The sequence below is a fragment of the Leptonotus elevatus genome, chromosome 2 (genome assembly GCF_054856555.1).
Source record: "Leptonotus elevatus isolate MCC_2025b chromosome 2, RoL_Lele_1.0, whole genome shotgun sequence".
In the NCBI taxonomy this organism is placed as follows: domain Eukaryota; kingdom Metazoa; phylum Chordata; class Actinopteri; order Syngnathiformes; family Syngnathidae; genus Leptonotus; species Leptonotus elevatus.
In genome coordinates this window covers 22,006,704-22,030,074 of record NC_141240.1, presented here as the reverse complement: position 1 = coordinate 22,030,074, position 23,371 = coordinate 22,006,704, and the positions used below count along the sequence as shown (strand labels likewise).

The following is a 23,371-nucleotide window of genomic DNA, read 5'->3' as shown; positions in this document are numbered from 1 at the left end:
TAAAGGAAGTACTCGTCACCCTCATGGTACAGAACACAAGGGCAGTCATTTGGTACAACCACGAGCAATCTCGCAACATACTGACATGATGAAATTGTCTTCTTATTGCCAAGGTGAAACTGTATTTCCCGCGTGTAAGTGAGCCAACATTGTGACATTTATGTCACAGGAATGAATATGTAAAAGTGTTGTGCCCGCGGTCCACTATGTAGCGAGACTACATCGCTCTAATGGATGTCATGGCAGAAAAACGACACAGGTCTTAGGCCTGGGTGTTGTTGTTTTTTTTTGTAATCTGTAATCTCCTCTAGTTTGTTTCTGTTTCCAAAAAGTGTTTGCGAATAAATGCATGAACGAATGAAAGACATATAAGAATTGCTATTAAAGAGAGATTAGACATTTTATAAACTGGGCATTTCAGCCCCTTTTGTCTGTCAGCATAAATTAATATTGCATGTATGGTGGCCAGGGGGGTTTCCAAATTCAAAAACACTTTTAATTTTTTTTTTTAAATAAGGTGAGCAGAACATGTTTTAGCCATTTCTTTCAAGTAATATTTAAACTCAAAAATAGGTCAGTTTGACCCTCAACAACTGGAGGGTTAAAGTGTTTCCATTTGTCACAATTCGGCTTTATTGTTTTTACCTGAGGTCTCAGGTAAAAACAATATTGTAAAATATTACAATCAAACAGTTGATCAGTGTTGCCAGCTCCTCAGTAAGGAAACTAACTATTGGCTGTCTGCCATCACCTAATTTACACAACTGGCAATTGGGCTATAATTGTAATGGAGGCCATAAGAGAGAGAAATAATATCATGGGAAACAAAAACTGAATAAACCCCACCCCGTCAAAAATAAGTATAGAAGTACAAATGAGCTTTTTGTTTCTGAAACTTGGTTTGTTTAGAATTTTTCCTCTCAACATGAATTAAATGCTTTGATGAAACCCCCAGTGCGATCACATTTAATCAAAAATTACATTTCAACAGGCTACATTTCAAAGTTGTTGTTGGGTTTTTTTGCGACAGGGCATCAAGTTTTGACAAAATGTATTAGACAGGAAAGAGAATGACACCCATAGCGGGAATTGAACCTGGGTGTCGGACCTTTTTCTCAGCCCATTGTGCGGGTGCGCTACCACTAAACCAACCGCCGCGTTCAAAGCTTTCAAGAGGATGTAGCGTGATGAATCAGCAAGGCAATTTTGCATACGAAGTATACTTAGGTTGGAGTGATTTCAGATTCAAGACATTTGAATATAGTGCAATGGTCGGATTTTATTTAATTTTAGAAAAGGCACTTGCTGAAACAATGTTCACGTTTGGAGGCGTAGTGGAACGCGAAAGGAAACTGTCACATGACATCCTGATTCTGAGACACAATTTAGGAACGCGATTCGAATCACAATTTCCGCCCGGTACCAAAACGCAGTTTTGATTTTGCCATCGCTACCGTCTGGACACCATATGCAGGACACGCCTCCAGTGATGACGTAATGGTCGCAGCTCAATGACGACGCATTGTCGCAGATTGATTGATGACGTATGCGCCAATTCTCGCGTGACTGCGCGCGAACCGTCAGTCTGTCAACAACAATGGCGGATAGCCGTGTTGTAGTCGTTTTGCACAGCCTCCTTAGCTTGCTTATGCTTTTGCAGAAAAATATTTTGCTCCTTTATTCCCACGTTCAACAAGCGGTGTTGTACTTGAATCACCCGCCATTGTCATTTCTCCTTGTGTTCGTCTTTTTCATGTTGTTTTGATACATGCAAAGCCATGTTTGTTCTGTAGATTGCAATAAAGTTAGGGAAAAAAATTGTTGGTCTTCTTCGCTGATTCTTCTTCTACGCTTTCCGTTAACTCCCTGTGGCTGCGCTACAGCGCCACTCCAGACTTGGCATATACATTACAGCCGTTAAACGTCTTCAGCGTCTTCTTTTGCACACACGCAAGTCTTGAAATGCTTCCGTGTGTCCGAGATTTGTTTGAGGAACGAAGCCGGCTTTTGCTTCAGTCTGGACGAGGCCAATTATGATATTTGGCATAAAAAACCTCTGAACACGTACATGCTGAATAATATTACTTTTTTGTCCCTTAAAACATATTTTAATTCAGAGGCCACTTTCACCCAAATTTGATCCAGCTGGGCCGGCCGGACCAGTATGTCTGTGGCATAATAAGCTTTAAATAATGAGGGGGCGGGGGGCAAATAATTTCAAGTATTTTCTGAAAATATTCCCATGTATTATATTAATACAGAGTAATCTGAAATTTCTTGAAAAAACTAATTACAAAATCAATTCCTGAGTAACAGCCATATTTTAGAATGTCATTTAAGTAGTCAGTGCGCCCTCCAGTGGACAAAACCAGCAACAATAGTTAATTTTTATTGCGGTTTGTGTTGACCTCACGGGCCAGATTGGACCACCTGATGGGCCGGTTCTGGCCCGCGGGCCGTATGTGTGACACCAATGGCTGAGCACTTTGACTGCACAGTTTTTCAAGGTTTGAATGCATTATTCCAAATAGCTCTCAATAGGAAATGCTATTTGTAAAGTGTCCTGGTGTCTGCTCTGCGCATGTATGTCAGCGTTGAGGCAGTTAATCCTGGACTGGCATACTTTTTGCATGTCATCCCACTGAGAAGCAATCAATGATTAAAAAAAAAAATGAGGCCAGCGAGGCTGACAGCTTGCTTGTCGCATCTCATCTTATGTGGAACGTGAAAACCTTGCTGGCACGGATGCTAATGATTCCGTCTGATTAGCATAAAAACAAGCGAGCGTCACATTTGCATCAGATGGAAAATGTCGATGCGGTGAAGTCGACCTGTTAAGGTCTAATCTGTTATGCATCATAATTGCAGTTAATGAACACTTGATGTCAATGAAATTGTTTTCCGTACCCAGGTAGCTTGGCTAGCCAGGCTTCCTCCAAATACATTTTAGAATTGTCGGGGCATTGAGGACTCAAAGTTGTCCCGAGGTGTGATTGTGAATGGGAGTGCTTGTTTGTCTAGCTAGCTAGTAATTAGCATATCTGCCTTATTAAGATTCAAACTTGGATTTGGGCCCTCCTGTATGGACTTTGTATGAAGAAGAAAAAAAATCAATCAATCAAGTGTTTGCAGGCTTGTTTGTCTATATTTGTCCAGATAATGACTGGCAATCAGTCCCATGGCAACCACGCCAAAGATTTATTAGAAATATTCTCAAAACTGGACGATCAATCAAAACGATCTGATGAATAAAGGAAGCCCAACCCTGGAGCTTAAAGATCTGCTTTAAACACCAGGTCAGAAAATGACCCGTTAAGATTCAAACTGAGTGGTTCACCCCTGAGGACTGGCTGTTTAAAATTCATATTTGCACACCACTTGCAAATTTCACGAGTGGCCTCTTGAATAAAAAAAGACATTGCCATGGATATAAGATCTTTCTAAACAGCAATGCAACACTCCTTGCTAAATATTATGAATGGGAAATGGTTACTGAAATATATATTTAAAAAATATATATATTTTTATATTTTTTTTTTCTTGCACTGAATGTTCATTTAATAATCTTTTATTACTGTTTTATTACTGTTTGAAAATGTCTTTGGTTCTTTTGTTTTTAACTGATTTTAAATGTTGTGCTTTTAATCATGTAAAACACAGTTACCTTGTGTGCTACATCAATTAAACAGCCTCACCTCACTTTTGAATGTCAGACTGCCATGTTTCTCAGTTTGGCTCATAAATGTGTAAATCTAATTAGTGCAAATAACTGAGGTTCTCAACTAGTCGGTTGAGAGCCAAAAGTTGAAACTAGATGGATGAGAGCTTAACAATGCACAATATATATTTTTTAAATTCTTGCATTCAACATTGATTTTGTTCACCTCAATATTAGATAAGAGAGATAAAATGATGTGTGCCACAGTGTCAGTCATTACCTGGCCTGACTTTATGGCTCTTCTATTTGCCAGCCAGTGCCACCTGCTGGTCAAGTACAGTATATCAAACAAAAACATCATGACATCATGGTGTACTGCGGTCACATTTTATACTCACTAAACTCAACTAAAAAGAATTGCACCTATTTATTTGAGATATTATGAATTAAACATAAATTAAAGATTATAATTTTATTTAGAATGTTATTTATTTAGTCGGAAAAGTGCATGTTAATGAATAATTTTCTTTTAAAAACATCATGCAGACATTTAGTTTTTTACAATTTGACACGATTTTGTCAACCAATCTTGAATGTGTACCAGTTCATTTGAAACTGTGAACACTAGTGAACACGAACAAAACATGTAGACAACACTTGAAACAAACATTGGCAAAGTAGCTCAGCGAAATAGGCACTTGTCTTTTGACCAGAGGGGCCGGGTTCAATTCCAGCTTTTGGCTTTTGCGCTATTCAACATGGCCGATAGAGGTCGCTAAACTAAACCACGTAACACGTGGTCATCATTTCGCACCTTTTCAAAACATCCTATGAGGTCATATTTATTGGAGGACTGTCTCTTCCAAAAATATTTCTGTTTCGTTGTCTCCCCAAACAAACTTTATCGTCCAACATTACTTTGGGACTACAAACGTACGTGTGACATAATATCCGGTCAAAACGTGCGACGTGTATCCGGTATTGCCAGTTATTTGCAAAACCTGTTTCCATAGCATATATTTGCATGTTCCTTATTTCGATACGCTTCAAAATCCACCCCTCTGAGCTTAAAAACATTTTTGTGAATTTTGGGCCCTTTTTCGAATTTCTAGCATTTCCATTCAGTTTTATTTTCGCATTTCTTGAAAATTCGAATAAAAATGGGTGGATGGAAAGGCAATTATTGACAGGAATTGGCAATTGACAAAAGCGCCCACCTCTGATGTTTTCTTTTTCTTTTTTTCATCTGAGAACCAGGGGCGAACATCAGGCTTCCTTTGTTGGTGATTGTTTTTGTGTCTCTTGGACGGAATGTAATTTCATTTCATCCTGTTTCTTCTTTCATTTGGCTTTGTGGTACAATGAAAAGAATGCTATTCTGATTTTGATTCAATACCCAAGCAAGTCTGAAACATATCTGCCACAATAAATTAAAGTTGTATTTGTATACAACACATTGAAAAGTCACTTTACATCATGTCAATTTTAAGCCTGCTCTTAAATATCCAGTAAATATTTAGCAAATAGCTTCTACACCGCATGCTTGACAGCGCAGTGTTACGCAGGGCGAGTCATCCACAGATGCGTAACCGCATAAACGCTAATGTCAGGGTTCAAGCAGGGAAATGGCATGCTGCGTACACAGCGGTACATCTCCTCTTTTTTTTTTGCCCACGAGAGAAACGTTGCATTTATCTTGAGTTCCAAACCCTCAGCAAGGCCGGCATTTAACACACATAAGCGGGAGGCATACAGTAAGTGCCTGCCTCAACAAGTGCTGCAACTGACTCACTTCCCCTCTGCTATCAGCTGTTTGTCCTTGATCAACACGGGGAAATTCCCATGCCTTAGTCCTATTTTGTCCAGGCGTTGAAGTGCCTGCTGAATTGACTCACGCCGTCCGAGGTCACCGCTATTGTAGCTGTTCCACCGCTCAGTAAATAGGCGAGACGGTTTCAGATGGCGGCTTTGTTTTGTTTTGTACCATCTTTTTGCACACATCAATAGCATAAAAACTGTTCCAAGATGAGCGAATTACAGGGAACTACATTTTTATAAACACAACAAACTCTTACTTAAGGCAGCACCAATTTCATTGATTAGCTAAAAATTGGGTGGACGAAACTGAACAGGAGGTCGGCTATTTTGGGTTGAAGCTGCCAATTTTGGAGAATTCCATCAACACTGCCCCTTTGAAAAGTTTTTAAAAACTTCACCGATCAACTTGAAATTGGGTGGACAAGACTATCATAACACGGTGCACCCAAAAATCTCAAAGACACATGCCAGAAATTGAACAGCAAGTCCGCCATTTTGGTTTGAAGCACTCAGTTTGGGCAAATTCCACTAATATTGCCCAATGGAAAGTTTTAAAAATCAGCCCCTGACACCAGGGTTAAGGTAGGGCTGGGCGATAAATCGATTTTTTTAATTAATTTGAATGTTTTGAGTGAACTTTGTGAAAATTATAACATCGATGTTTTTTTCCCCCTTCCGTTGCGCCGCGCGTGCTTTTAGCGTTAGCTCTGCCAGTCGTGTTCTCGCACACTGCATACGGGAAGAACTCAACAACAGCAAACAAACTCCCGCGAAAAAAAAAAAAAATCAACAGTTTACTATGTTACCGTAGAGGAGTCATTTACACAAGGAAGCACATATGAGAAGAAAGGGGCACAATAAGAGCGATCACCAAAGCGGACACGTTGCACAATATAATAATAATAATAATAATAATAATAATAATAATAATAATAATAATAATAATAATAATAATAATAATAATAATAATAATAATAACAATAACAATAATAATAATAATAATAATAATAATAATAACAATAATAACAATAATAATAATAATAATAATAATAATAATAATAATAATATAAAATCAGGAAATTTTCGTAAAACAAATTTTTTGTTTAAAAAAATCAGAGATTTTATTTTTGGGCAAAATCGCCCAGCCCTAGGTTAAGGTTAGGGTTTCACTGATTGAACTGAAACTGGGTGGACAAGACTCACAAAGAAGACTCAAGGACCCACAGCAGAAATTGAACAGGAAGTCGACCATTCTGGTTTGAACTTTGACCAGCTACTGCAAAGGACTAAGCCCCAAATAGAAACAGACACATTATACAGATGAGTGACACCTCTAATGCAAGTGGAGCATGTCGTCAAATTTTGAGGATCATTTGGGGTATTAGCCATGACAAAGGTGCTCCAGGTTCTAAATAGTACATACAGCGCACACTCTAAAAACAGCTGGGTCAAAAATAACCCAACTATGGGTGAAAAATGGACCGATCCTCTACTTGGGTCGATTTGACCCAATAAGTTTGAGTCAAGAAATGGGTCTTTCAGCGTAAAACAACTCCTAAATATTGGTCAGATCCTTTACTTCGGTCATTTTGGATAAAACAACCCAGAAAGTTGGGTCAAATTGACCCAAGTAGAGGATCGGTCCACTTTTTACCCTGTTTTTAGAGTGCACTAATGTTTAGGCTATAAGTTTGGAGTCCTTCAGAAACGTCCATTTTTATTTCAGTGAAGACAACTTTTAATAAGAAATACAGTCTACATAGTACATTTTTATGTTTTTGTTTAAAAAATGGGAAACCTGAAATTGTCTGGTTGACCCCAAACCTTTGTAAGTTTGTGTATGTCATTATTTTGGTTCCTTGTGGTGGAATGAAATTTGGAGTTGTTCAGTTTTAAACACAATAAAATGATTTAGTACATCGAGTGTTGCTGTCACAGCTTGCGGTTGTCCTTGCGCAGGGATGACGCTCCCAAAAAGGCTACCCCTCATGACTGGCAGTAATTGGCTCCTAAGCGTGGACGTTAAACAACACGCCTGCCTGGACTTGATGTGAACGGCGGCCCTCGCCACAGCAGACGTACTTGGCGCGCGTGGCCGCCAGCCAAAGCCACGCTCTGCTTGCCGCCGCTATTTATAGCAACGTGTACATTTTGTAAATAGAGTCAAATACTGTATAAAGCAGGCCTTAACAAAGTTAATATGCTGACTACGCTGTAGAGCCCCAGTGGATGTTTCCAAGCGGGAATCAGTGTTGTTCACTGGTTTATCATTCTGGGTTGTGTTAGCACGTTAGCTTCTTTGAAGAATCTAAATTGCCCATAGATTTTAATGAGAGGGTGAATTGTTTGTCCATACCATGTCCTGACACTGACTAGTGGCCGATCTGTTGCTTGTTTACAATATGAGCTGACAATGATTTGAGATTCATCTGCTTTTTGTAAACAGCATATTGACTAGCAGTACATAGTTTGTCTATGTGTGCTTGTGCTGTGTGTATGATTTAAAGTGGCCGTTAACGTCACACCAATGAACGGCTGTCTATGCGCACGGCACACTTTGATTCCTGGGCTCAATCCAAGCAAAGCAAACCAATCCAAGCCTCCGAGGTTTGGCTCAGCGTGTTGAGTAAATGCACGCACACGCACACACACACACACACATACGCTAACTTTAAAGTCGTATTCCAACAATTGCGTATGTAATGTTGCCCATGGTGTGTGAAATGAGGAGTTTCCCCAACTTTCTTGAAATAAAGTGCTACCTCAAAGTAGGGCCATATTCTGTTCCATGATGGTCACGCTTACAGTCAATCTGGTCCACTTTCAAAGCAACATTTCTTCATTGTGATGAATTTTATTTATTAAGTCCAGTTTTTTGCCGTCACATTTTCATTAACTGATTGTGATTGAAAAGGAGCTCCCCATTTTAGAATACTTCTACATAAACATTCATTCACTGTAGTTTATTTCTTTAAGGGTATGAGAACAAAACGTTGAGCATGAGGTTACACTTCAAATTGGATATGGGCATCAGAATTGGCTTCCAGCTTCTTCAGATCCAAAAGTCCATGAGCAACTCTTTCGGGATTGAGGACATTTCAGGACTCCTATCCTGTTTGAACTATACCTTGGCAGGAGCTGAGCAAGTCTCCATGCTTAATGTGGGCCTGATGCACTCCCATGCGTCTTGTTTTCATACCAGCATATAATTCGAAAGCAATATTGCGCAATTCCGTTTTGATCACCAGTCAAGTCACGAGAATGCCGCCCGATGACAACCGTCTCACTCACGGATTTATTCTTGTCAAACTGGAGGATTTATGACTCATGACACAACGTCGGCCGTACCAGCGATACAATAGAACGCGGTGTGGTTTACTCTCAATTTACGGCCGCTTACCCTCCGCCAAAAAAAATGTCATGTTTTCATTGCTGAGTGGGATTATACACAAAATACTTTACCAGAGTAAAGAAAACCCCAAAGAACGTCATATTTTGCTCCGCATTGGGACAAGTTGTAGACTGTGGTTCTTGTTGACGTGCATTTTGGGCATGTGTGAGCTTGTGAGTTGTTTCAGGTGTTCAGTCAATGTAAACAGTGATACTGGAAGTGGGTCGCTTGAAAATCCATGAAATACTCATTTGAATGCAGGCACTATGTTCAATTCAATTCGAGGCCTTTTTCTTTCCCTAGCGCCATTTCACAACTGAAGCCATCTCAAGCTTTCAAAATGGTCTCAGCGTGTTGGCAATCTCAGAAGCTCGGTCATCAATTTGTAGAGCAACAATTATTGCTTTCAGATCCTCTGAGAATTCTTTGCAATGAGACGTCATAATAAACTCGGAGTGACGAGTTTGAGAATGTGTGAGAGCGATAACACTCAATTTAACATACCTGCTCCCCATTTAAACCTGAGACCATGAAACCGGGGAGGGAAAATACTCCATGGCCCAATTCGGACATTTTCATTTTCAGTCAGACAGCCATACAGACAGACAGAGATGGTCTCTGGTCTCTATCTTAAAGCAGGATATAGTCAATTGTTCAGTGTCATTTTCATGACTCAGGACCCCCCAACAACTGAATGACAAATTGTGAACAAAAAGACATATACTAGTTTGTTTTTTTTTTAAACAACAACTAGGGGTTGCACAACTAAATATTTGTTGTAGTTGACTATAATGTGATCAAAGTCAATTCATTGAGGACGTCATGTTTTATTTTTTAGTAGTGAAGTCAACTCGTCAACAAGTCACCTGAGTAGTTAATTGCTTGTCAAAACAAAAGCCTAATAACAAGCAAAGACCCAACGTACCGGAAAGCAGCAAGAAATGAAACATTTCCCAGAACACAAAGTCAGCATGCGAAATACCAAATGGGCTAATATTGGCTCATCATCAAACACAGTCATGCTGGTGTGTGTGTGCGTGTGTTTGTCCCTCCGTCCCACCACAAATTCAACATGATTCAAAAAGCATTGCTGAGGAAGGATGTTTGCAGACAGGAAGTGACTTTGGCCTTTTTTTCGATGCTTAATAGAAACAAAGCAGAGCAATTTCATATCATTGGAGCAAGTCACGCTCAGTTTACTGCCGATAACTTTACTGACACCTCGAGAAGACTGTTTTTCAAAAAGTAACTCGCGACTTTAAATACTGCTAAGAAACGGACAACTTATAACATTTATTATTAAGCACTCAATAATGTGAAGGGGGGGAAAAAATCAATTAAAATCTGAAATTCCATATTTATTTGAAGGCCATATTATCATCTGTATTTCACAACTTTGCATGGATTCTGCCCACAAGCCTTTTGAAGAACTTACCCCACTGCCATGACACTGTCCAGCTCTGTAATGACGTCGGTGGACGTCTACCACGAAGTGTATGCGTGTGTTGACTGAAGCCAATTTTAGGAAGAATGCACCACAAAAAAAAAGTGTCTATTTCAAGACGTATTTTGGGATACAAAAAAGCCAAAATCCAGATGACTTTGTTGACATGGAGCCGCGTTCATTAAGGCTTTGACGCCGTGTCAAATTAAAGGCAGATGTTTTTAAAAGCAGGGCCTGCCTTGCGTGGATGCTGCACGGGCTGCATATAAACTCAAATTGTCTCCGCGGAAGTGGAACAAGTAAGTTGAATAACAACGAGTTCACGCTGGGAGCAAAAAGTGTCAAGAGAATTCATTACATGCAACTCAGTCTGTAATGATGCAAGCCTTGACACATGTTGAATTCAAGTAAAATATTTTTTTTTGCTGGAATTGACCCAAAATCATGACCTGCCCTTTAACACTCCTCTTCCCAAACAACAAAATCCATTTTGTGAAAGAAAAGGGATGGTTACATTGGGGTGACATACAGTACTGTATTATATTGTATTTACTCAAAATTGTCTCAATCACTCTCAAACATGAAAAGAAAACCATAAAAAAAATGCAGAATAATTTTCAGCTTCTTATAGTCTTTTTCTACTTATGTCATTTCCAGCCAGACTCACAACATATAAATATAAAAGCATGACTTCATATCAAAGTGTGGCCCAGGAATGAATCAGATCTCGAATGAATGCAAGCAAATCACAACACAAGATTTCATCATCAATGTTGTTATTCGAGTGAGCAATCACAATGGAGAAGTAGTGAACATTTCTCAGATGTGCAAACAATCATTTAGCGCAGGCTGATAAATGACGCCCAAGCAATGTGTCAAAATATGTGATGCATCAACCGCATCAGGAAATTGAAATATAAGGAAGGATGTTATCGCACTTATCCAACCACATTCAGAACACTCCTCTGTCTCAGGACATTGCAGGTACGCTTGCTCTTACCATATAAGGCCACAACTTGTTAAAGTACAATTTGGAATTCCAACAAAATCTCTGTGGAAAATATGCCCCAAAAGTACCTGAATAATCATTAGCAACATATTGTTGCACTTTCTAGCATACCCAACTGTTAGTTTCTTTTATTATTTTCATTCGAAATAGGGTTTGAATACAGGCTATGATGTCAAACCATCCATCGACAGTAGCGCCTTTGTTAGTTAGGTTGCTATTGTGCTACATGTTCTCATAGCAACTGTAAGTATTTTCACTTTTTAGCAATTCACATTGGAAACAAGTACTTAGACAAAAGGCAAATGTAAACCAATTATCAGTTGGTTGAAGCATTTTGTTACTTAGGATGCTATCATATGTTAGCATAACAATTGTTAGCATTTTAGCATTTTTTTATTGGAACAAGTTACTTAACACGGGGCAAAATGTGGAACCAATAGGCCTATGTACTGGCTGGAGCACGTTTGCTGCATGGATTCTCTTTGTTAGCAAACCAACTGTTAGCATTTTAGCATTATAGCAATTTTCATCATCGGCCTACAGTGAACCCTGTTTTTTTAGACTAAAAATCTACAATTTAAAGAGAGCATTTAAACATTTATATAATAGTTTGTGTTCCTCCCACGCACTATAAAAATGTTTAACTTATTAAGACATTTTGTAAAGTATTCCTGAGCATCTCGTCTAGTCTCTCTCACATGCAGTTTGTTACTCCCAGATTAAGTTTACTGTAAAACAGAAAACCGCTATTACTTAAAATATGTAAGATATTGTGAGGGTAAAGGTATTAGTGGTGAAAATATGAAAAGTTTTTTTTTTGACAATTTCTTGCATATATAACTTAACTGCAAATAAACCGCAAATTGCGAGATATCGAACTGATTTAAAATTTTCCTCTGACAATGACAACAAAGTTCTATTCTAAATCTCTTTAGTTTTTGGGTCAGCTCTTCAGCATTCAGTTTTTTTTGTTTAAAAAATAATTCATGTCAGTGTTTTGATGCTGGAGCAGCATCGCAGAACAATGGATAAATGGAGAGATCAAAGATGCCAGCAGTGCACTCAATGATAAAATGCTATCCGTCGCTTTGGTGAGTCATACTTTTATACACACGCTTAGACATGAACACAGCACGTGTTTGACTGTGGAATCAGTGGCGCTTGGACTGGTCACAAGTCAATGCCAGGACCAAGGTTATTTTAGTTAACTAAAACTTAAATTCAAAATGCAATTTCGTTAACGAAATAAAATCAAAACGAAAATGCTTTTTTTTTAAACGAAAACTAACTGAAACTACATTTTATGTTTGCAAAACAAACTAAAACTCATCTATAATCATAGCAAAAATGTCCTTCGTTTTAGTCTTTGGTAATCAATTTAATGCATGAGCCTTTGGGGATGATTTATTTTGATATTAACCGGAATAAGGACATTTAAAAGTTTGTCAAACAAAAATGACATAATCTATCAGCAGCCAATAGAAAAGCACTTTCAGATGACGTTGCTCCCAAAAAAACTAAAACTAATACTGAAACTAAACTAAAACTAAGCATTTATGAAATAACTAAAACTAATAAAAACTAACAGAACCGCCCTGAAAACTAATCAAAACTAACTAAATTTAAAAAAACAAAACTCAAAACGAAATAAAATCTAACTAAAATGAAAAATTCCAAAACTATAATAACCCTGGCCAGGACACATAAACATCTATAAAAAAAAAAAAAATTAAATTATCCATGATTCATTTCTTCAGTTCTTCAATTTCTTTATGCAAAGTCCACACAAGTGAGCCAGGTTTCAGGTTTGATTCTAGAACCTATTAACTGTGAAGAAGACATGCAAACAACTACTGTAACATGTTGCCCCGTTGTATAGAAATATTCCGAAAAGTCTTGTCAAACCTTTTGACCAAATGAGGCAAGTGGTGGCTTGTGTCATCTTGATGATGTAGTCAGCTAGGTGACATATTGCATCAACGTAATGATGAAGCTCATCATTACAAATGACTTGCGAAGAAAGAGGAAGGAGTATTGCATGTATAGAAAGAGAAGCAAAGCGTTAGCTCATGCAAACAAAGTGTTGTTTTGGAATATTTTGTCACTCGATTTTTATTTATCCTAATTTTAACATTTTTCTTTTCCATACCCAACTTTAGCTGAGCAGGAAATTCCTTTCTATTTATGAAAAAGTGAAGTTAAAAAAAAACTTGTGATCCAGCCGTGTGACATGATGAGTGGCCTCCAACAATCGGACAAAAAAAATTCTGTAAAATGAAAGGATATATACAGTAAATTATTTGTTTTTTAAATACATGAATACATACATTTTAATGAACCATTTTTTTAGGGAGAAATGGCAACAAATAAAACAAAGGTTGCAAAGGTGCCAATAAACATTGTTAATGGATTTTTTTTATATATGTATATGAAACTTAAGAAGGGGGTCCAGTTTTGGAAGTAAGGGGGCACTGGCCCGCCCTGTCCTCCCCCTCTAAAACCACTACTGGAGAAGTGGGTACAATTATATCAGTTTACCATATTTAATCACATTATTCGGTTAAAATCAAATGACTTTTTTTGTGTGTGTATTTTTCCACAGGGCCCACTTATCCTCCTCACAAGTGCCATCCTCAGCTGTTGTTTTTATTGCAAAGTCAAACGTGAATATTTGGGAAATTCCCTCTGGAGGCAATTGAACTGATAGCTTGCGTTAAGTGTTTGGAGTGGGAGGGTTTGAGGTTGCTGGAGGGTGGAGAATGAGGTGAAGTGACTAAGAAGCAAAGTTGCATAAAAAGCCCCGCAAATCTAAAGAGGGACACAAGAGCGGCGAGACGCCAACAAGAGGACACTCAGCGGATTCAACTTGACTTTTTTTCTACGCAGACATGAGATCCTGCGCTTTGCTCGTGTGTCTGCTCTGGGGCTTCAGCGCCACGCGGGAAGGATGGAGCCTTCCCCTCAAGTCGGTCCAAGTCACTTTTCCAGGAGACATCATCAAAAACATGACTGATATGGAGCTGGCACAAGTGAGTAGCAGATGGCGCGTGTTGCCTAGATAAGAGTGTTTTCACAAAGCTGCGCAAACTGTGCAGGGAAGTAGAAGTGGAAATAATCACCTGGCGCTAGGACTGGGCAATCTGGCCTGAAAATGTAATCTCAATGTTTTCATTTTTTTATTATTATTTATTATTATTAAATCTGATTTCTGAGATTGATCCATTAATTTCCCCTTACAGGAAAAAAAAATGTGACAGTGATGTTAAAAAACAAACATTTGATTTATTTGTTTTTACTTGGATTTGCATTATTTAAAAAAAAAACTCATTAAAACTTTAGACGTTCAACTATTAAAAAAAAAAAAAAATGAGCCATCAAAACTGCATGGCTTAGCTGGTCCTTGTGTAAGAATAAGGCCGCATCCCTTCTAGCTCTCTCACGTTCTTCTCATTTATGTTGCACAGGTGAGGCAAAACATCCACAGCAAAATATTTGCTGCTTGGAAAAAAAAACACACACTAAAATGGCAAAACATTTCAAATCAAAAATTTAAATGGAAATTTAAGTGTTTGGTGTTGAGCACCTCTGATTCTGTGATTGTCTTCCTCCAGTCTCATTTGGTTGAAAATGGTTTGTTTCTCAGCAGAATTAAACTGGTTTTGGTCTCATTTTTATAGTCTCTGTAGGTGTCAGAAAAGTTGCTGAGTCGTCAATGCTGACTGTGCTTTTGTCAACGAGCTCTTCTCTGATCGCAGCCATGTTACTTGTGTAAACAGCACACCTCAGGTCAGATGCACTTTGAACTACAGAAGTTAGATGAAGAAAAAAATAAAATAATCATATAAAATAATTTAATCAAATTAATGTAACTTTTCTTCTTCATTTTGCTACTACAGAAGTGCCTTGGAATAAAAGTGACCCCACTTATGAGGTTTAAATATGAGATCATATAATGACACTCCATTCATTTCAATGGGGAAAGATTATAATGAAGCTCTCAAGACACCATTTTGTGCTTTTTTTCCCCCAGGGTAATATCTTTTCCAATAAATCAAAAAAACAACAACATTTTCTTCTTCTTTTTTGTTATGACAATCCAAATGAATTGCTAAAAAAAATGGATGAATCACCCAGCCCATTCTTGCTTGTTGACTTAACTGCTGCGCTGCATCCACAGAGTTACCTGACCAAGTTTGGCTACATGGAGAACCTGCAGCGCAGCGGCTTCCAGTCCATGGTGTCCACCACCAGGGCCCTGAAGAACATGCAGCAGCATTTGGGACTGGAGGAAACGGGTCAGCTGGACTCGGCCACCCTGGAGGCCATGAAGCAGCCGCGCTGTGGCCTTCCCGACGTGGCCAACTACAAAACGTTCGACGGAGACCTCAAATGGGACCACAACGACGTCACTTACAGGTGAGTCGAGGGAACGTAATTAATGAGAGTGAAGAGGTGGTATTAGGACCACGACGTATAAAACCACATTTGTTGAATCCATTGAGATAAATGTGGTCCTCCGTCCCCCCCTACAGGATTGTGAACTACTCTCCAGACTTGGACATATCCGTGACTGACGACGCCTTTGCCAGAGCTTTCAAGGTTTGGAGTGACGTCACCCCATTGACGTTCACTCGCCTCTATCAAGGAACGGCGGACATCATGATTTCGTTTGGAAAAAGCGGTACGTCACACACGATGCCATTGGCTTCATCTTTGGCGGCATTACTGATCAAATAATGCGATAATCAGATGTGGTGGTGGGCAAAGGATGGCCTGTGGGCTACTTTTGGACCCGCTCTGTTTACCTCGGCCCACTTAGTATTTTCATGATCAAGCGTTCTGTAGTACAGCAATTCAATATAAGGACATACTGCATATAGAAGCACAATGGCGTGCTCTCATTCCAAATTTTGGCCACAATTGACAAGCCAAGCATTTTTGATGGTTCCAGACCACGGCGACCCATACCCCTTTGACGGCAAGGATGGCCTCCTGGCACACGCGTACCCCCCCGGCCAGGGAGTCCAGGGTGACGCCCACTTTGATGACGATGAAAACTGGACGCTGGGAAAAGGAGCAGGTAGTTGACGTCTTCCGTTGGTGGCCTCACTCTGTTGCTCTCTCGTGTTGATTTGTACTCTCCTGTCTCCAAACAGTGGTGAAAACTTACTTTGGGAATGCCGAGGGAGATTTTTGTCGCTTCCCATTCACTTTCGAGGGCAAATCCTACACGGCGTGCACCACCGACGGCCGCACAGACAACCTGCCATGGTGCGCCACCACTGATGATTTTAGCCGGGACAAAAAATACGGCTTCTGTCCGAGTGAACGTGAGTCTGACAATCTGATAGCAAGATAGATGGCAAGTTGTTATGTAAACAAATAGTGAATGGAATTTCAAGATGATGTCAAACTCATGCACGAATCCACTTTGTTCCTGCCCAACCGACAGTTCTGTACACTTTTGATGGGAACGCCGACGCCGCCCCCTGCGTCTTCCCGTTCGTCTTCCAGGGTAAGGAGTACAACAGCTGCACCACAGAGGGCCGCCAAGACCAGTACCGCTGGTGTTCCACCACAGCCAACTTTGACCAGGACAAGAAATACGGATTCTGTCCCAGTAGAGGTTTGTGTCCAATTCCGCAAACTCAACTTTATTTATAAAGCACTTTAAAACAACCATTGCTGCATACAAAGTGCTGTACATGGAATAGCAATCAGTCATGCAGTAAAGACAAGTGAAACAAAATAAATATTATAAGTAGGTAAGTGTACAAGTAAATAAAATTCAAATTAATAGATTAACCCATTTGTCCCCCAAAACATATAAATACATTCTATTTGTTGTTATTTATTTATTTTTACACAAGAGCACACAGAAGGCTTTGATGCAGCCTCTCAACTGCAGAAAACGGGTGAAGTAATAGTAGTTATTACAAAAACGACCAGCAGGTGGCAGCAGAGTATAAGAGATCAACCAGGGCCATGTTGAAAAAAAAGCTCTTTCTCCCACTGTTTTAAACAGATTTGTGAACTATATTCTAATGCTAATTGCTGCAAAGCTGAAACTGTAAGAAATGTACTTTTTCCCCCTGATGAAAGAAGAGACTCTAATCTTTCTTTTGGTAGTTACCATATTTTTATAGCAGTAGAACACAATATTCTGTAGGCCATGCAAAATCAGTCAAAATCCAGTAAAGCAGCCGTGAGCGAAGGGGGTTGCTTCAGTGAAAATAGCTGCGAGTGAATGAGTTAATAATAAGTAGGTAAGTGAATGAATAACTCAAAATTAAATAATATTATATTATTATTTATAATATTAGACTGATATTAAATAAATAAATACATAAACAATTTAAAACTCGATTAAAATTTGAAATGTAATTTTTGGGTGAAAAATATATTTTTCCCAAACCTTACGTCAATTGTTACTGATCCACCTCAGACACTGCCGTATCCGGTGGGAACTCTGAGGGGGAGCCGTGCCACTTCCCGTTCACCTTCCTGGACCGCGAGTACGACGAATGCACCAGCGAGGGCCGCGGTGACGGCAAGCTGTGGTGCGCCACCACTGCCAGCTATGACAGCGACAAAAAATGGGGCTTCTGTCGTGATAGAGGTGAGAAATTAAAGAATGTATTTGACACAAGCTGCCAAAAAATTGACTTCACACGTGGTGGTTGTGCAAGCACCCCAGACATACAACTATCTTGTATACAATGCATTTTGTGACCCTTTACCTGTTTCCTTCACAAACCTTGCAGGTTACAGCCTCTTCCTGGTAGCCGCTCACGAGTTTGGGCACGCGCTCGGTCTGGATCATTCCAACATTCGACAGGCCCTCATGTACCCCATGTACACCTACGTGGAGAACTTCTCTCTACACAAAGACGACATTGAGGGCATTCAGTATCTCTACGGTAAGACAAGCGATATCAAGATCCCAAAATGTTTATCATTCAAGATGGCCTATTATCTCGTAATACATGCTTTTGTTTTCAGGCCGCAAGGCAGGCCCAGATCCCACCCCCCCTCGGCCCACATCCACCACCACCACCACCACAACCACAACCACCCCGGTTGTCTCTGAGCCAACGACCACCACCGCAAAACCTGTGGATCCCACAACCAAAGATGTTTGCAAAGTCAACAAATTTGACACCATCACCATCTTTAAAAACACTTTACATTTCTTCAGTGACGGGTAAAGAAAACAAGCTGGTGTCACATTCGAGGCAAGCAACAGTCAGATAAGCTCATGTTTCTCATGTGTTTTGTTCATTAGATATTACTGGAAGAAATCCAGCAAAGGCGAGCTCAAAGGTCCATATCGAGTTTCCGAGCGTTGGCCGGCACTGCCGACAGTCATCGATGCCGCCTTTGAAGACCTTCTCACCGGAAAACTCTACTTCTTCTCTGGTATGTCAGCTTCATCAATTGTACAAACACACACATACAAAAGCCCAAAAGATGAAGTCCTGATTTCATCACTATGATGACCAGGAGCTGAGCTAGGGCGTTGCGACTAGGCGAGCGATTACTTGTTTTCAAGCAGCTTAGTATCGGAAGAGAAAATCCTATATGTACATTTCAAAATATTTACTATATACTATAATAGTTTACTTACAAATTGACTCAGTCAGTATGAAATCTGGACCTGCTTAATTGAACAGGAAGCTGATACAATATATGAATGGTAACGCGTAGATACACAGATTTATTGCATCTGCTGCCATCTCATGGAAGAGCATGTAATTGTACTACTGCCTGTCATGATCTAAATAATAATAATAATAATAATGAATAAATAAATAATATAATATAATATAATATAATATAATATAATATAATATAATATAATATAATATAATATAATATAATATAATATAATATAATATAATATAATATAATATAATATAATATTATATTATATTATATTATATTATATTATATAATATGTGCCATTGAGCAATATCTGGTCTTTCTAGGGCGCCAGTTCTGGGCGTACACAGGACAGAGCGTTCTGGGCCCACGTAACATCGAGAAGCTCGGCCTCCCTGCCAGCGTGAGGACGGTGGAAGGAGCGCTGCAGAAGGGAAAATCCAAAGTTCTGCTCTTCAGTGAGGATAAATACTGGAGGTGAGTTCAAATTGATAAATTAAAAAAAAACGTATGGAGTCATAAAGATGACCCAACTTTAATATTGGTATCATTATTGTTGTTGTCGTATGTCAATACAGGCTCGATGTGAAGACGCAGAAGGTTGAAAGTGGCTACCCACGATACACATACAATGCCTTTGGCGGCGTGCCCAGCGAGCCTGAGGATGTCTTCCAGTTCAACGGTAAGTGCCATGCTCACGTAAGTGTTGGTTGGTGTCAGTGGGATAGCATCAAAGTCAATGTTGCACTTTCTTACTCACTACTAACTCTGTTTGCTCGGTGAGGGAGCAATTGTATGAACATTGGCCACACTGTTACACACAGAAAGATTTTCAAAATGCTAAGACCATGTAAAAGCATCACTTGCACACGGGGTACTCTGAAATTGATTGTCATCTACTTTAAAATTTGTTGACGGTAAATGTACTATGCTCTCAAATGACCACTGTAATTGAAACTAATTCAAATTTAACTCAAATTGGTTTCAGTTGATTTACAGACAAATATATTCTCAAACTTGTTTTAAATTATTTTCAAACTAGTTTTTAAATGTACTGCCAAGATATTTTTAAGATATCTTCAAATACCCTTGATCCACTTTCAATCTAATGTTTAATACACACAATTTTTTCTTAATCTACTTTGAAACTAGTTATAAACAACTCAATCTAATTTAAACATTTTTTTTACAATTTATTCTCAAACTGGGTTTTAATCAATTTCTTAATTTGTTAACTAGTTTGAATCTAGTCTCAAACTGGTTTCAATCTATTTTCAAACTCTATAAACATAATCCAAACTAGTTTTGATTTGTTTTCAAATATGTCTTAATTTACTACCAAATTTTTACTTTTAAATTAGTTTTAGTCATCTTTGAAATTATTTTTATTATTCAAACCAATCTACTCTAATTTAAACGTTTTTTTTTTATGTATTCTAAAACAGGTTTAAATCTATTTTCAAATTACTCTTATGCTACTGTACTTGTTAATCTACTTTTTAATTATTTACTTGGAAAATAACATTATTTGGATCTCAAACGGGTTTTAATCTGTTTTCAAATTATTATTTTATGTAGGACTACTCTAAAGTCTAAACTAGTAAACTTTTTGGGGAATTGTCTAATTTAAATTAATTCAAACTTTTTGAAAAGTATTCTCTAAGTGTTTTTAATTTATTTGCTTTTATCTACTTTCAAACAGTTTAATCTAGACTCAAGATAGTTTTAAAATCTACTTTTAAACTTAATCTGCAATGAAACTAGTTTTAATATAGTTTCAAACTGGTCATCATCATGTTTTTTTTGTGTTTATAATTAAAAAATTGCTTAAAATTGTAATTCCAGAATTGGTGTAATCTACTGTCAAACTAGTTTTAAACCAGTTTGAAACTAGTTGTAGTCTACTCTGAAACGGGTTCGAATCTAGTTTAGAACTCATTTTCTTTACTCAAAACTACTTGTAACCTACTTTCAAACAGTTTTGTATACTTTGAGATAGTTTAGTTCTTTTGAAACCAGCTTCACTAAAGATTCGCCTTGATCTACTTTGAAACTTGTTTTAAAAATGCTACTTTACTTGAATCTAATTAAAAAATGTTTTATGTTGTATTCTTAAACTGGTTTTAATCACATTAAAACATTAACATTACATTTCCCAACACTGTGCTACTGATTGAAGAATTCCAATTTGAATTTCATTGATCAAATTGAAACTTGTCTGCTTTAGGTCACACCTACTTCTACTGGGACCGCTTCTACTGGCGCATGACGGCGAGCAAGCAGGTGGACCGTGTGGGCTACGTCAAGTACGACCTGCTGTCATGCACGGATTCTTGAAGCGCTCGCTCGCGATGGAATCGGAACGCGCTTGGAATCAGGGAGAGTGAACGTCAGTGTTTACGTGCAGTGGTTGGTGACTTCCTGGGTTATGCGTAGGCTGGTGTGACACATTTTTTTGCATTGGCCCTTAAACACATGTTAACAGTACAGCCCTTGATGTGATCAATGATCATATGTGAAATTATAGCATAATAATGGCCAGCATTGGAGGCTAATCATTCAAGATCCTATATGGGTCCAATTCCAGGTTGTTTGAATTATTTATACAGCAAGTGTCTGACTGGTGCAGATTTTTAACAGTATTTGATTGTTTTGCCATCTGTAGTATTATCATATTTTGTGTTTTTAAGAGCTGTCTTTCTGTTTTTATGGCTTTAAAGCCAGTACTTGCACTGAATTACAATGCATGGCTCTTTCACTTTAAATTATTTATGTATTTTCTTAACTTTTCAATGCAATAAAAATTCAGCTCGAATTGTGATGTTACTCATCATTTCTTTCTAAACGGTTTCATTAGTAGATATTTCTATTGTAGATTTTTCATTTCTTTGGTATTTGTTGTACTGTATTTTCAAAATAAAAACCTCAATTAATGAATCAAAAAGTCCAGAATGCATTTTTTTTTTTTTAATGAAACTTTCAACAACCCCCCCCCCCCCTCATTTTATTAGTTGATGCAAAAGTTGATGTGCTTAACAAGATTCACGTCAACTCGATAACATACATACAATGTTCTTGAAATACTTTCAAACTATTTGGAAACGTGCTTTCCAACTAGTAGTTTCAATCTACTTTTAAACCTGTCTTGAGCTACTTTGAGACTGACTCGAATCTCTCTTTGTCTGAATTTGTCCTAAAAAGAATTCAATAACCTCATTCATTCTTCATTCATTCATATAATGAACTTTAATTTAAACAAAGTATTAAAGTGTCTCTTTACAACAATTTACACAATCCTTTATATAATCTGTCCACTTGGTGGCGGCATTGCATTTTTGAGATGCTTCAAATTCAACGCCACCAAAGCAGAACATGCAGAGCATGAAACTGTAGCCTATTAGAAGAAAATAGAAGATAGTGGCCTAATTGTTAAGTTTTATATGATAATCAATTAATTAATTAATTATTCACTAATTGGCTCTGTATTTTATGAATGTATGACTTTATTTTTACCATGTGGAGCACTTAATGAGTCGCTCTGTGGAAAGTGCTATGTAAATAAAATGTACTTAAGTGTATGGGAGGGAAGTTTTGGCGCAGGGACGCAGGAGTCACCACTTGGCACCCGGCCTGTTCTAAAAACAACACGGAATGGGACATTGTGAGTTCCTCGGAGTATTGTTAAGTGGTAAACGTTTGTAAAGACTCATGGGAATAAAGTGTTGATTATTGATATACTTCCCAAATTATTAAATCATTGTAGATTTTTTGATGAATCGAATGAACATCATTAATATTAACATAATTAAAAAGGAACTAAATGCAACAACAATTGTTTTCAAATTGCCATAATGTAGTTTATGTGCCCCACGAGTCTAAACTTGGTATTCTGATTCATATTGCGTTCATTGAATAAGAATCCATCAGAATTATCCATCCATTTTATCCATCTCGGTCTGCTGCCATTTTAGGGGTGACTCTGCTCTCGACAGGAACTGACGTCAAAGTGCCCTCGGACTTGCATTGCGAACGTCATGGCTCACCTGCTTTCTGGGTTTGGTCACTTGACGTTAGCAACGCGAGCCCGAGGGAACTTGGTCTTCGCCGACGGTCACGGTAAATGGCAGCCCCCTGGTATGGATGAGTTCATCTGTTTAATTCTTATTCCATAAATGCAATATTAGTCAGAATACGATGTTTGGAGTTGTGTGCGCACATACAGTATTTTCTTCCAACAAATGCTTTTGTGTTTAGTTGCCCTTTTAAGGTCATTTCAGCAAAAGTGCTGATTGATGGCCTCGCCATTAATCTGAAATACAGTAGCCCTCAGTTTCAAAAAGATTGGTGACCCCTGTTGTGATGTGATCTCACAAGTGTTTCTGGATGTTT

General features: G+C 38.4%; 1 protein-coding gene across 1 annotated transcript; it reads left to right on the top strand.

The window, feature by feature from the left end:
• The first annotated feature begins 14,089 nt into the window (after positions 1-14,089).
• mmp9 (matrix metallopeptidase 9) lies at positions 14,090-21,907 on the top strand. The gene is made up of 13 exons (XM_086069307.1): positions 14,090-14,349; positions 15,498-15,736; positions 15,853-16,001; positions 16,272-16,400; positions 16,477-16,650; positions 16,773-16,946; positions 17,766-17,939; positions 18,085-18,240; positions 18,323-18,524; positions 18,606-18,739; positions 19,309-19,459; positions 19,561-19,664; positions 21,210-21,907. Exons 1-13 carry the CDS (start codon positions 14,209-14,211, stop codon positions 21,317-21,319), a joined length of 2,037 nt encoding a protein of 678 aa, XP_085925433.1. The 5' UTR covers positions 14,090-14,208; the 3' UTR covers positions 21,320-21,907.
• The last annotated feature ends 1,464 nt before the right edge of the window (positions 21,908-23,371 follow it).